General features: G+C 39.5%; 1 protein-coding gene across 5 annotated transcripts in view; it reads left to right on the top strand.

Moving 5' to 3' along the window:
• Nucleotides 1-15,499, top strand: part of GOLIM4 (golgi integral membrane protein 4) — a 101,562-nt gene that overhangs the window by 66,186 nt on the left and 19,877 nt on the right. For 3 of the 5 annotated variants that reach the window (XM_051983130.1, XM_051983132.1, XM_051983131.1), the window contains exons 4-8: nucleotides 1,893-1,946; nucleotides 3,302-3,452; nucleotides 6,058-6,140; nucleotides 8,797-8,880; nucleotides 13,034-13,195. In XM_051983130.1, the coding sequence (XP_051839090.1) occupies nucleotides 1,893-1,946; nucleotides 3,302-3,452; nucleotides 6,058-6,140; nucleotides 8,797-8,880; nucleotides 13,034-13,195 (534 nt within the window). The remainder of the gene's footprint in view (nucleotides 1-1,892; nucleotides 1,947-3,301; nucleotides 3,453-6,057; nucleotides 6,141-8,796; nucleotides 8,881-13,033; nucleotides 13,196-15,499) is intronic. The other 2 variants (XM_051983133.1, XM_051983134.1) reach the window with 1 other exon arrangement.

Genomic DNA, 15,499 nt, shown 5'->3' with positions numbered 1-15,499 from the left:
AAGAAAAAACATTAATAATAATAATAATAACTTTGTTTACTACTTGTGTTGGAAGTTCATGAGTAGTTAGTAGTTTGGCTGAATGATAGTCACAGGAGTATCCCGTCCAAGACTACCAGGTACTCTGTTGTTACTCAACTGGCTCAGTTCCAATGTTCTAATGAAACTATATTTCCTAGAGTCCAGGGGTCCTCAAACTACGGCCCACGGGCCAGATGCGGCAGCTGAGGATGTTTAACCCCCTCATGCAGGGCTATGAAGTTTCTTTATTTAAAGGCCCACAAAACAAAGTTTTTGGTTTTATTATAGTCTGGTCGTCCAACAGTCTGAGGGACAATGAATTAGCCCCCTATTTAAAAAGTTTGAGGACCCCTGTCCTAGACTGTGATTAAAGATGGGTAGTTCTGTGCAACATGGGCTCAGGACTTCCACAGTGTAGGAACTTATGGTGTGGGGACTCATCACTCTGGGAAACTAAGAGACTTGCTTATGATCCAACAGGTATTAAAAGGCCGATTTAAACTCGAGTTTTCTTGACTCCCAGGTTTTACCTTTTATGCACTCTGCCACTTTGGATTAAGTGAAAAACAAAACCAAACAAAACAAACTCAGAGCAATAATTGTAAGAGGAAAATGAAATGTGTGATTTAGTTGATTGATGTAGTTATGAAAGGCTTTGGCTAGAGTTAATTAGGTTAAAGAGAGAGAAAAAAGCAAGATAAAAAAATAAGTTCTGAAAGTTGATAATGTGTTCAGGTGCCATTTTTAGTCAGGGTAGTCTCAGATGCTGACTCTTACACATTTGGGATCATTCTATTTTGGAAGCTCAACCTCCCTGGATAACACAAAATGTGAATTTTCTTGGACATTGTTAAAGATAGAGTAGCCCTAAAACATGTCAGATTGTTTCCAATCTCTGTTTATTAATGAAAAGGGGGAAACTTAGTGTGTGAATCATCTTAGTTATATGGCTGTAAATTTTTATTTTCAGACTCTGGGTCTATTAATGTGGAAGCCAGATGTAAGTTGGCTTGGTCACTTCCATCATGTGAAAGTCTTGGCAGTTCTGGGAATAAGTTCGGCTGAGCTCATGGGCAGTTCTTCCCTCCCTATCCCTGGTCTCAACAGAATGGAATGATTTCAAGCATCACCATTCTCATCTTGACCTGAGTCTTGAGCCAATTATCGCCATATGCTTTTTCCGTGTATTTTTAGCAAGGCCATTACTGTCTATTAAGTGTGTTTCCAGTACATCCTGATAGAATGTCATTTCCTTGAGGTCAGGAATTTTAGTTCGTTTCCTGTCTTCATATCCTCCTTGTGTCTAGTATAATGCTTGGCACACAGCAGGTGCTGAATAATTGCTTGTTGCTGAACTGAGTTTGAATCCTCGTCATTCTTCTTACCACTTCTTTCAGCTGGAGAAAGGCTCTTCACTCCTGAGCCTTATTTGGTTCACTTGTGAAATGAAATGGTTAGGCCTGTTCCACACATAAAACAGGTTCATGGATTTTGAGCTCAAGAGACCTCAGCCGTCCACTCCTCCAAACTCCTCATTTTACAAATGAGACTCAAAAAGGTTACATTGCCTATCAAGGTCACTCATTCAGGTAGCAAGCAATGGAGGCTATAATTGAAACCAAGTATTCTGAGGACTTCAAATCCAATACTGACTTTGACTCTGGCTCCAATTTTATTATCACTTAAATATGACAGCCATATCTGACCCTTTGAGCTTTACTGCTAGCATGAAATAAAGAGACACTCTGTTCTAGTCCTGAATTCAATTCAGAAGCAAAATCATTCTCTTAACAGCTCAAGGCTGAGTTTCACATGAGCAGATCTGGTGGCTTTGCATTGACTTTTTTTTTTCTTCTTCTTCAATTTTACAGCAAGATTCTAACAGTAGATACAGTGCGTTGAACGTACAACATCAGATGCTGAAAGTGAGTATTTGATAAAACATGGCCCTTAAAAAGGGCCCCTCTTAGTGGGTGAAGGAATGAATTAACTGCCGCTTAAGATCATTAGTGATGCTGGTCCATGGAGTGATTAAGGGAAAGTTGGAGAAGATCAATGGGCACGAATCTGTGGTAGATAAAATAGGACGTGGTGGGAAATGTTGCACGCTCCTCAGCCTCCTCTCTGTCATTGCTGAGCTAAACTCTCCATATTTAGCTTATTTTATCTTTCCTCATAATTGGAGCATCGAGTCCCCTCATCCTTTTTATTACCGTCCTTGGCATCGGTTCAGGTTTTTTGTTTTTCACTTATTGTTCCCCACGGTGGGTTTTCAATGTACTCTTCTGGACAAAATTGTCATCCATTTAGCAAAGTATGCAGAGGTCTGTTAAAATGAACTTCAGGGTACACAGTCATTAATATGCTTACTTTGTGCTTACTAATATGCTTAATTTGTGCTCAGAGATTCCCTTTCTCTAGTCCTTTAGCAAAATTCATTCCTTTACATCAGGAGGGAAAATTGTGTGTATCTAACCAATAGAAGTGACCTTTTTCCCACCAAAGGACATTCTTGGTGACACACAAACCATGAATTGCAGCCATTAGATTTCCTCTTCACCTGAATGATGAAGGTCAGAAAAGAAGTACAAAAAACACTATTGAAACTGAAATCTCGTATTTTTCCTGAGGGCATATCAGGTGGATTAAGTCACACCATTCTTTCAGAGAGGATTGCTGAATGCAGTGGGATTACTATCAGTTGAGAGCTTGGGGCAGTAAAAGCTCTCACAGACATGTAGAGCCTATCAGTGTTGCCAGTGAAAATGAACTCCAAGGGAAGCATCCTTGACATTTACAATCTGTGGTGCCAAATACAGCAGAAGACTGGGGAGGAGAATTTGAGAGTGAATTGGTAAGGTGATGGAGGTACTGTGGAACATGAAGAGAGACTGAGGATACACAGACTTCACTCTATATTATTGATAGTTTTCTGGTACCCCATATATCTCAGTGATTCTAACTTTTCCCCAGTCACCCCCTAGGAACTTCAGAGATTTAGCAAAAATTATGTTTTCACATGTCAGTTATTCATTGGCCTTAGTTCCAACATATTTTTCTGGTTCAGAGATGTGGAAGGGAAAGGTTGGGCAGAAAGATAAAACCTTATCCATTGGCTGTTCTCCCAAGGATTGGATTCTGGGTAGTTTTTGTTGTATTCCCTCTTGCCATGAGCTAGAACCAAGGCAGTAGAGGACAAGTTCTCCGAAACACACCATATTCTACCCACCATGTTTTCAACACATCATATTTTTTCATGGTTCCATTTTGGTCTTTGCAGAGTCAGCATGAGGAGCTGAAGAAGCAACACAGTGATCTAGAGGAGGAACATCGAAAACAAGGCGATGACTTTAGCCGAACCTTTAGTGACCACAAGCAGAGATACCTCCAGCTTCAGCAAGAGAAGGAGCAGGAGCTGTCCAAGCTAAAGGGTATTTTAAAGTGGAGGAGGAATTGCTTCATTCTGGGCTCTTTAATATTAGTAATAATAATAATAATAACTAGCATTTATATAGCCCTTTACATATTTATATCATTGGAACTTCACAAAAACCCTATGAAGTAAGTGCTATTATTCTCATCCACATTTTACAGATGGAGAAAAGGCTAAGTGTTTTACTGAGGGTCACAGAATTAGTATCAGAAACAGGATTAGAATTTGGGGTTTAACTTTAGGTCTGGCATTCTATCCACCTGGCTACCTGACTGCCCTGACTCCTGTGGTCTTTCAGGTTGGTTATGTTACCCAGTAGAGCTTGAGATTTTTAATTAGTGTAGGGAGCAAAAGTGTTGGCTCAGCTCAGTTGCCTCTTTCCACAACAAATACAATGCTGAAAGTTGTTCTGTCCCTCTTCTTATTTTCTTAGAGAACTTTCTCTTTCCTTTGGTCCTATCATTTCCTCCCATGTATTTCTCCCTTTCCTCTTCTTTTCCCCCCTTTTTGATTGGCCTTAAGATAAATATCAATGGTGTGGGGAGCCCCTCTTCTACAGCTTAGCATTTTCTGGGCAGCCTGGTCCAGTGAAAAGGGCAAGACATGGGAAGCGACTCTGGCTTTCCATCCTGTCTGTGCGGCTCACTCCCTGCCTAGAGAACCTCAGGCGCTTCAGCCAACCATCTGGCCCCAGTTCTGTCATCTGTAAAATGAGAGAGCTAGAAATGATGATTTTGGGGGTCTCTTCAGGTTCCATTTTTGATCGTTAGGAGATTGAAAGTTAATGGTTTCACAGCCAGCATCCTGTGTAAGAGACTGAAGTTTAGCCTTCATTATCCCTGCTACTAGGTCACTTCTGTTTAATGTAACATCTTCTTCCTTTTTTTATATACTTCTATAGCCTAGCATAGTGTGTGTGTGTGTGTGTGTGTGTGTGTGTACATATGTGTGTGTATATATGTACACATGTATAATGTAGATGGTTTTATATATATATAAACATAAGTATATATAAATGTACATATATATGTACAAATAAATAGATTTAAATTGTATATAAATATGATGTAATACACACACACACACACACACACACACACACATATATTTAAAATACTTGAATCAAGGATCTTTTCATTTTTGGCAGACAAGAACCAGAGTATTTCCTGTGAATCAGTTTCTGGAACTATCCACCTTTCTAATATTAGATTAGATTGTTGGTGGCCAAGTTCATATTCTATCTCTCATCTTCACTTGATCTTGATGTATTTCTAAATTCTTTCTTGTGTGTAAAGGTCTGAAACTTTTGAGTAGATGCACTGGAATCAGACAACCGAGCACTTAAGCCTAATTACCCATTAGACAATACTCTATTAGCATATGCTTGGGAAATGGCCCTTCCCATTATTCTGTGCTGGCTCAATCTTTTGGTGTATACAGAGAATTGTAGGAGGGATTAGGGGGTGGAGTGAGACAAGCCAGAGTCACTTTTGCGGTGGATGAGGAGAAGGGAGATTGTGGAGATCTTGTGTCCATTCCCTTCACTTCTACCCCTAAAGACCAAGAATAAAGACCAAGGACTTTTGCTTATCCTGACTCCGGCTGATTCTAAGGCATCTAGGGTGCTAACTTGGTCTTCACATAAGTGCATGTTGCAGGTAGCCATGAAAAGAGATTTTTACATTAGAAGGGGATATATAGGTTGGTTAAGAGAGTTCCTTACAAGGACAGATAATACTTGACCTTGGCTGCCTTGATAACAATTCTTTCCTTTATCTATAAAGGTAGAGATGGAGAATTTGCTTTAATTAGGGGCAAAGCAGCATGGGAATATAGTAAATAAAAGCTGGTCTGGGTTCAGGTTCTACCTCTGACACATCCCTAGCCAGGCACTTGACCTATCACCTTGCCATTCTTTCTCTGTGTATGTTGAGAAGCAGGTTCCCAACTGTATCGGTAGACAGAATTTCTTCATTAGAAGTATTGTCTACCTGTGAAATTGCAGGTTGAGGTTTTTTTTTTTTTTTTTTTTTTTTTTTTTTGGTAAAACTCAAAATGTGAATAAATTGATATCTATTAAAACAGATTATTTACTAAGAGAAAAAAAAAAGGGGGGGGGGGGGAAGAAGACCTGAGAATTGCTTAAAGAATCTGCTCAGAATCAGATTACCTCAGAATCTGAAGGGAAATGAAAGACCATCTAATTAGTCAAGATATGAATAATAATCTTTTAACATAGCCTTTATTTTGGTTTTTGTAATGTTTATTAGCTGCCCTTTGTGTGAAACTTGTATTTTGAGACCAAGGAGAATATATATGGATGACAGTGAGAAATGCCCTTCACAAAATATATATGGCTGCTTCCTTCAATGTAAAGATCACATATTTAAGACCAGCAGATATCCCCTAATTTGGGTTTCCAGGTGAATCTCTGCCAGTTATCTTTATGTAAAGAGCAGCATTTCTATGTCTCTGTGTAATAGTTCTGTAAAGAAATCAAATTTTAAAACAAGTTAGCAGAATTTTGTGCTATATGAGATGTTAAAATAACTTCATGACATAACTCACTAAGTACATGTTTTTTTTTTTTTTTTCTAAAATAGAAACTGTTTACAATTTGCGAGAAGAGAATAGACAGCTAAGAAAAGCTCACCAAGACATGCACACGCAGCTTCAAGATGTGAAGGTAAGTTCAATCAAACTCTTGAGTTTTTTGGTTGTTTTTCTTCTTAGCATTATCAAGCATATACGCCCATGAAGCACCTGTTAAATAACCGAGGATCCTCCAGAGGAAGGCACCCCAAGAGATCATGTTACACAATCATGGGCTGAAGGAACCAGGGAGGTCTCAACTGCCTGGGGGGATGTGACCACTTGAAGGATCACCATGGGGATGAAGAGTCATCATATGGTTAGAGTTGTAGGGAGCTCAGAAGTCCTCAATCCAGCCCCTCAGATGAGGATGAGGAAGAGGACACCCAACAGAAGAAAGTCCTAGTTTGGTCCTTCCATTGGTCATGAGAGTCAGAAGCAGGTCCTCAGACCCGGGCCTGGAACTTTTGTCCACTTGAGTCACAGAGGCCAACCCGGATACAATGGGTAAAAGTGGCAAAGAAGCGAATTTAAGTTTGATGTAAAGACAAAGCTCCTCCCCCCAATTAGTATTCTCATAATTTTAGAGTTGGACTTCAGTGCTATTAAGGCCAGGCCTTTTATTTCCCAGATGCAGAAGCTGGATTCAGAGATACTAAAGAATTTGTCCCTGGTCATAGGATTGGCAAGTGTCCAGAGTGGGGATGGCCTGGTCTTTCTGACTACAACCCTGATCCCTATACTGTGGAGTGTCCAAGAGGAATGGGCTGATTCAGGAAGTCATGGGCTGCTATTTTGTGCAAAAGCTGGAGGGCCACTTATCCAAGATATTATAATGGGACCTCCTTTTCAGCTGTAACTTTGGCTTGATGGTTGTGTTGAAGGCAGAAGTCCTTTTCAGCTCTAAAACATCAGATATCCCAGGACTTAGGGGCTGAGCTTTGTAGTTAGGTGAGATCAATACAGCCAAGACCCACTTGGTTCTTTCGTCTCTGCTGTAGAGTTTCATCATTGCTTTCTTATTGCTTGAGAGCCTCGGGGAGCTTGTCGTGCTAAATGGTCATTTCTGGTTATACAGAAGAAAAATGTCCTAAGCAGGAAATTCAACATCAGTGTGAACATTCCTGAAGTGACGAGGTTATACTGGTGGATTCAAATCAGTCCTTGTGGGAGAAAGGAAGAAACAATTCTTCAAGTCTTGTGCCCAAGCACAGTTGATAGGCAGGCACTGGTTGGATTTCTTTGAAGGGGCTTATGACCACTTTGCACAGTATTTTATGCCTAAGAATTATTGAGAACTCTGCTTAACGCTTTACAAGTTAAGTTCAATCATTGATTAAACACCTTTTGTGCTCGGCACAGTGCTAAGTGCTGGGGATACTAAAATAAGCAAAAGGCGGTTGCAGTTCTTCAGGAGCTCAGTCTAATGGATGAGACAACATGCAAATAACTAGGTAGAAACAAGCTGTAAATGTGATCAACGTGATTACTGCCAGAGAGAAGGCATTGCATAAAGGGAGCGTGGCAATAGCTTCTTGTAAAAGCAATAGCTTATATCCACATCCTGAGGTGGGGAAAGCTCTTTGTCCTCCATGCATGACCATTCAAGAAAAAGACATGATTCTGTTTTATGCAGACTTGCCTTGCTTTATATATTTAAAAAAAAATTCTGAAAAATTCAGCATCAGTGAAAATAATCAGAATTGAGTTCTAGGTGCGTGGTCTATGTTACAAGAAATCTAGATCATTACACTGCACTTCTTCAGGAAGAAAGCACAGACAGCTTGAAACTTCACCTCAAAATTATCCTCCTACATTTGGACATATCTCCAAGGATGTGTCCTTTGGTCCTGATGTGTCCTTTGCTTTTTAGGAGTGTATTATGTTAGTAACCTAAGAACAAGCCAGAGTTGTTCATGAGAGATCACAAGCTCCTGGGTTCAACATATGAGAAAGAACTTTAAAGACCATCTTGTCCAAGGTTCTTAAATTTTAAGGAGTCATGGAGCGCATCTGATGATGTTGACGCATCTTTTCTCAGACTCTTGCTTTAAAAAAAACATATTATTCATCATTAAAGGAAATGCTGAATTTCAGTCAGAAGTTGGTGAAAAGAAGGATATAATCCCCCCCCCCCATAGAAATTCATCAACCCCTCAGAAATCCATCCATAGATCTTCCATGAAGCTCTAGGTTAGCCCGTCTCTAGACCCATCTCTAGTTTTTATGGATAAGGGAGCTCAGAGGCAAAGTGAGTGATGAGGTCACACAGCTAATAAAATGGTGAAGTTGAGATTTGAACTCAAAGTCTTCACATTTCACATTTAACTGATATCCCCAACTATTTCTGTTTTGTTTTTTGATTTCATTTTCTGTAGTCTTACTGATTGTGTTCAGAATCTAAATCTTAAGAATATAGACCAGTGTAGATTGAACTAGAGAGAGATCTCAAAGTCTTTACATTTCACATTTAACTGGATCCCCAGCCATTTCTATTTTGGTTTTGATTTCATATTCAGTAGTCTCACCGATTATATTCAGAACTCTCTAAGTCTTAAAACAAAAGTATAGACCAATGCAGATTGAACTAGAAAGGTTAGTTTTTTCACTGGGGAAATTTTTTGGGGGAATGGGAAGGTATTGGGGTTTGCCGAGTTGAGCACAATGTTCAGTCTTGTACGATCAGCTGGAGAAAGATGTGCTTTGAGATCTTAAAGCTCAACATGTGTAAAAATTCTTTCTTTATGTAGCAACAGCATAAGAATTTACTCACCGAGCACGAACAACTAGTAGTGACTTTGGAAGACCACAAGAGCGCGCTAGCTGCTGCGCAGGTTAGGATGTGGCAGCCTCTAATTGATGGGTTCTTTTCAAAGGCAGCTTCCTTTTCTGAATTCCTGTATGCATGTAACCTCTTGCAACGACTCTCCGGTGAGATGCAGCGTGGGCCAGACCAACACTGTACCCATCCTGGAGAATTATGCATGCGTAAAGGTTTCCAGCTCTCTTTTCTTCACTGCCTCCCTCTCTCTGCAGAATGAACGGAGCTAACCCCCGTGGCGGTGCCTTTGTCCTGGGGGTGCTGTGGGTATCACTGAATCGATAGGGAGGAGGAGCAGGTCAAGCCCTTGTCTTGACTTCTTGTTCCAAGACGTGAAATTTTCATTAACTCCCCTTTTAAGATCTATTATGTTCAAGAGACCTGAGAAATTATCTCCTTTTGAGGGGTGCTTTCTCCCTACTGTGGAAATGATTTATGATCATTAATACGCACACTGATGTTATTAGATTCAAGGATTGTACTTTGTTCTGACTTCGTAAATCTATTAACTTTGAAAGCAAAAGCCAAGAGCTGCAGAGACTTCTTAGCTTTGAGAGGAAAGCTTGAGTTAGTCGCCATGCAAGATAAGTGGGGTACAGCAGTGAGGGGCAGGCTGCTGCTCCTCAATAGGCAAGAATTAGAAATGTACCTGAATGGAGGGGCAATATTTCTTTGCATCTCCCACTTAGCTCAAGAAAGAAGCAGAATGTTGGGGCTGGGGACAGGGGGAAGGAGTGTCAGCTGATCTCCTCTCGGAAGCAGGAAGGAGCCAACAAAAGGATAAGGGACTAGAAAAATATATATTTTTTTTAAATATGGAGATCATGCTTACAGTAGAGAGGCTTCTTTTTGCTTTTCTTATACTTTTTTTCAGAATGTAGGCAGGATAAGGGAGAAGCAGAAGATGCTACTACATGAAATGGGTTTCTCATTCCAGAAATTATCTGGGTGTGCTGAAATTTTTAAAAGTTAAATTAGGTTGACTTTAAGAAAAGGGCCTCTCATTTAAGTCCTCAGAAAGGGAAATCTTGCAAAGGCTAGTGGGGAATGGGAGAGGGATGGATATATGTCATCTTTGGTGTAAAACCAAGGCCCACTAACTTCTAGTCTTTTCTTCTCTCTTTTCTATTCCTATACTTCTTTCTAACAAAAGGGTCTTATGGAAATTTTGCTTGTTCATCCTATCACTTTAGCCCTTTCACATTCATTCCTCAAAACTTTCTTTCAATTCAACATTTAAAAAACTTGTTCTGTGCCCGAGACACTGTACTAATTGTTGAATGTACAAAGAGAAATATGAAAAAGTCCCTAACCTCCAAGAGCTTATATTCATTTGGGGTCATAAACATTCAATACATAGTAATGTTATGCAAAGCCAAGAATGGAGTTTGTACTTTATCCTAAAAGGAAATAAGGACTCCAGAAACCTCATAAAAAGAAGAGGGTCGGGGTTATACCCTTACTTTGGCCCTCGTGTAGAAGCTATGTTGGTGTGATGAGAGATTAGAGGAAGGGAGATGATCACTTTAGTCCAGGGATGAGGCAATAGGAGTTTGAAATAGGAGAAAAGGCAATAGGTGTTATGGAGGCAGAGGTGACAGAATTTGAAAACTGATTAGATGTGGAGGGCAAAACTTAGGAAAGTGAATGATTGAAGATTGGTGGACTGCTTCACAGAAATTTCAAAGTCAGGATACAGTGTGTTTCAGGAGGGGAAAGTAATGAATTTTCTTTTGACCGTGATGAGTTTGAAATACTGACATGGCATACAGTTGGGGATATCTGGCAGGTTCTTGGTAATGGGGACCAGAGCTCAGGAGAGAGACCAGGGCTGGTTAGGTAGATTTGGAATAGACATATAGAATAATTTAAGTCATGGTAGGTGAGCATAGTGAAAGAAAGAGAAGAGGGGGTGCAGGACAGAGCCCTTGGTTAGGTACATTCATATATAAAGAGTCAAATGAAGATGGCGTTCTAGTTAAGAAAGTGAAAAGAGGGGGCAGCTAGTTGGTGTAGTGGATAGAGCACCAGCCCTGAAATCAGGAGGACCTGAATTCAAATCCGGTCTCAGACACTTAACACTTCCTGGCTGTGTGACCCTGGGCAAGTCACTTAACCCCAATTGCCTCGGGGGCGGGGTGGGGGGGGAGAGAAGAAAACTAGAAGAGGCAGCTGGACAGACAAGAGGAGAACCAGGAGAAAGCACTATCGCATAATTGTTGAATGTACAAAGAGAAATATGAAAAAGTCCCCAACCTCCAAGAGCTTATATTCATTTGGGGGTCATAAACATTCAATATATAGTAATGTTATGCAAAGCCAAGAATGGAGTTTGTACTTTATCCTAAAAGGAAATAAGGACTCCAGAAACCTCATAAAAAGAAGAGGGTAGGGGTTATACCCTTGCTTTGGCCCTCGTGTAGAAGCTATGTTGGTGTGATGAGAGATTAGAGGAAGGGAGATGATCACTTTAGTCCAGGGATGAGGCAATAGGAGTTTGAAATAGGAGAAAAGGCAATAGGTGTTATGGAGGCAGAGGTGACAGAATTTGAAAACTGATTAGATGTGGAGGGCAAAACTTAGGAAAGTGAATGATTGAAGATTGGTGGACTGCTTCACAGAAATTTCAAAGTCAGGATACAGTGTGTTTCAGGAAGGGAAAGTAATGAATTTTCTTTTGACCGTGATGAGTTTGAAATACTGACATGGCATACAGTTGGGGATATCTGGCAGGTTCTTGGTAATGGGGACCAGAGCTCAGGAGAGAGACCAGGGCTGGTTAGGTAGATTTGGAATAGACATATAGAATAATTTAAGTCATGATAGGTGAGCATAGTGAAAGAAAGAGAAGAGGGGGTGCAGGACAGAGCCCTTGGTTAGGTACATTCATATATAAAGAGTCAAATGAAGATGGCGTTCTAGTTAAGAAAGTGAAAAGAGGGGGCAGCTAGTTGGTGTAGTGGATAGAGCACCAGCCCTGAAATCAGGAGGACCTGAATTCAAATCTGGTCTCAGACACTTAACACTTCCTGGCTGTGTGACCCTGGGCAAGTCACTTAACCCTAATTGCCTCGGGGGGGGGGGGGGAGAAGAAAACTAGAAGAGGCATCTGGACAGACAAGAGGAGAACCAGGAGAAAGCACTATCGCATAAACCCAGGGGAAGATTTCTAAGAGAATGGAGTATGAGGAAAGATCACTGAATTTAGCAATGAAGAGATGATGAATCACCTTAGGGTGGTTAATTCAGAGGCTGATGCAAGGTGTTGAGCAGTGAGTGGGAAGCGAGAAGAATGAAAAAATGAATATAGTTAAGCTTTTTCTAGGAAGTTTGACTATGAAAGCTAAAAGAGGAGGGTAACTTGAGGGAATGTCAAGGTCAAGAAATGGAGATGTTCTGGGTATGTTTACAGACAACAGAATAGGAGCCAGTGGTTAAAAGAGGGGTTGGAGTTTATAAAGAGAGGAGATCATCTAAGGCTCATGCTCACAGAATAGGTGAGAAGGAAAGGGAATTAAGGGCATATATATAATTGACAGTGACTCAGGAACAGTAAAAGGGAAAAAAAAAAGGAGAAAATGGGCAGGAACTAGGTTTTTAAGATCCTAAGGCTAAGGTTCATTGTCTCCTTTTGCCTATGTTCCCAACTGTGTCTCTCATCCCTTCTCCACCTCCTTTCAGCACAAGTTGACTTGATATCATAAAATGTATTCACATTTTAAAATACCTGATTGTTTTCAATTGAGGAAAAGACCATTATGGATGATAGAAATGGATCGGCATTTGGCTAAGCATCTTTTCAGTAGATTTTTATGTAGTAGTATAAGAATTATACAGCTGGCTCATTTATAAAAGTGGTGTTTATTAGAAAATCGAGAAAAATAGCAAGAATTCTGGCTTCTTTTGTATATAGCTTGGGAAATTAACATCTGTCTTCAATAATTTTTCCATGTTTTCCTTAGAGTTCTAATTTCTAATTTGCATGTACTCTATAATGGTGAAGCATGTCAAAATAAGACTGTCTAATGCATGGAAACCATCTGCATATTTTGCCAAACTGGAGTCTAGTTATGCTATGTGTGTGATGCCGAGAACTCAGATTCATAATAAGCTGCCTCTAAATGACATATTTTTTCCTCCTCTCAAATTCTACAATTTGCATCCAGACCCAAGTGGCTGAATATAAGCAACTGAAAGATACGCTGAATAAGATTCCGAGCTTCCGAAAGCCTGATAGGGTCGAAGAACAAAATGTCATCCAGGAAGCACCTTCTCGCCAAGGTGATTTCACTGCCAAGGAGAAGAAAATGATTGAGGAACCAAAGGAGGTAATAATGATGAACCCTGAAGAATTCTATTTTTTTAGTGAACATTTATTTATTTTTTTTCTGTCTTACATCCATCTCCTTCTCCTTACCACTCTTGAAAAAGAAAAACCAAATCCTCATAACAAATAATCATAGTCAAGCAAAACAAGTTCCTGCATTGATCGTGTCCAAAAATACATGTGTCATTCTGATTCCTTTGAGGAGATAAGTAGCATCTTTCATCACACTGTAATCCTGCCTGGCCATTGCCTTGATCATAGTTATCAACTTGATTTTCTTTCCAATATTGCTGGTTTTTATATAAATTGTTCTCCTCAATGGTAAATGCTTAATGTATGGATTTTTGTTCCATCTTTGACCAATCAAGTTGCCATCTGAGTGAGGTGATCAGTTTTGCCAAGTTTGCCTATCATTTCCAATCCAGCAAGCTAAAAGTTAAAAAAAACAAAAACAAAACTAATATTTCAATGACAAGGTAAAAGAATAGTTTCTTAGAATGTTTCATCTTTATCCATTGATTTTACCTTTGTTCCTATCAATTTGCCATGATTTAAAGTTATCTAAAATATAATTAAGTAATGCATGAGAGTGATCCAGTTGGTCTTTGAGCTGATCCTCAATGTTTATATTTTTATTTCTTGAGATGCAGTTTTTATGGTAGTCATTATTGATGTTTACCCTATTGATTTTAGCAATCTTGTTTGGATTGGTGTATAGCAACCATTCAAGGGTATTAATTAGGGACTAATCTTAATAAAATTAAAATTTAACATCCTAAAGTGATGGAGTGGACAGACCTGAGTTTAAATCCTACTTGGGTACTTATTGTCTTTGTGACCTTGCAGTAATTCACTGTCTCTGTGCCCCATTTGCTTCTTATAAAATGGGAAGATTAGCCTTCATGGCTTTGGAATTATCTTTCACTCCAATCTGTGATCCTATGATATTATGTACAGCCATGTGCTAGCTTGAAGAAATATAAATAAATAAATGAAATTAAAAAAAAAAAACAGACAAAAATTGCCTTCATTGTCTTCAAGGAGCCTCTATTCTACCAGAGTACATGAGCTGGGCTTGTGCCTGGCAGATCCACAGAGGTCAGGATTGGCCCTAGAGGTCAGTCTGTGCTCTGGGTAATTGATTCCCTTGGGAATGTGTCTGTCTCTGCACTAGAAGTAAACAGTTTTCTTCCAGCTACATAGTTCACTTCACCCCAATTATTATTGTCTAGCTTTCTGTCATCCCCTCGCCCCCTTCTTATTTAAGGCAACTCAGTTCAGTAAATAGAGACAAAATAGGGGTCAGGAGGCTGGGCCCCATTTGCCATTTAACCTTGGTTCAATCACTTAACCATCCAATTCTTCAGCTTCTCCATCTGTAAAGTGGAGATAGTATTATCTGTTCAGAACCACTTCATGGGGATTTTGTGAAGATAAATGAGATATTTGTGAAAGCACTTGGAGCTCAGAGAAGGAAAAAACACCATAAATCCAGGGTATTCTGATGTCAGAGCTAGACTAGGTGTGAAGAGGGAGAATCTTCCAAAGTTTGTCTTCTTCCTTTCTTCTTAGGAAACTGTATCAAAATACCTTCCTCACACATTTCTATGGTTTCACAAATGGGATTAAATTGTGTTCATTTAAAACTTGTTAGATTTAAGAGAAAATTGGCTTTACGTTGGCAGAGGAGAAATTCTCTTTAATAGCCAGAGAGCAAAGCACATGATCTAGCTGTTCCTGTGTGGGAAGAGATGTGCAAAGTGAATCCTTGGCAGAGGAGGGAGTGATGAGAAGTTTTTTTGGTTCCTTTTTCTCTTCCTTTTTCCTCCCTTTTGATGAAAGATGTCTGTTTCACCTCTGTCTGCTTCAAATGAAGCCATTTCTGAAGGGATGGGAACCACAGGGACCACATTTCCACTTCAAATTCCACATTTCCTGAACCTTTTCAGATTAAAAGTGTGTATTATTCTGGAAAGTCTCTAGCTAATTGGCTATAGCTAACAAACACTACAGACAAAAGGACATTGTGCTTTGAAATCATTGACATTGAATTGATATTTCACTGTTTCCATTGTTTTTTTTTTAGCCACGATTTTTAAGCAGCTGGGCTGATCTCATTTCATACTTGAAATTTTTGCTAATGCTGTTATTTTCTTTAAGCCAGCGCATTAGATGAGAATCAGTGTGTCTTCCATTTAATTTTTATTATTTCCTTTAACATTAATTATTTGAGAACCTTTTAAAAAATGGATTGAACAAAAAGACACAAAAAGGACTTTTTTGTTCTCAGAATTTGCTGTTTTGT

Source organism: Antechinus flavipes, chromosome 3 (genome assembly GCF_016432865.1).
Source record: "Antechinus flavipes isolate AdamAnt ecotype Samford, QLD, Australia chromosome 3, AdamAnt_v2, whole genome shotgun sequence".
NCBI lineage: Eukaryota > Metazoa > Chordata > Mammalia > Dasyuromorphia > Dasyuridae > Antechinus > Antechinus flavipes.
The sequence above is the reverse complement of the archived record's forward strand: the minus strand, read 5'-3'. Positions and strand labels throughout refer to the sequence as shown.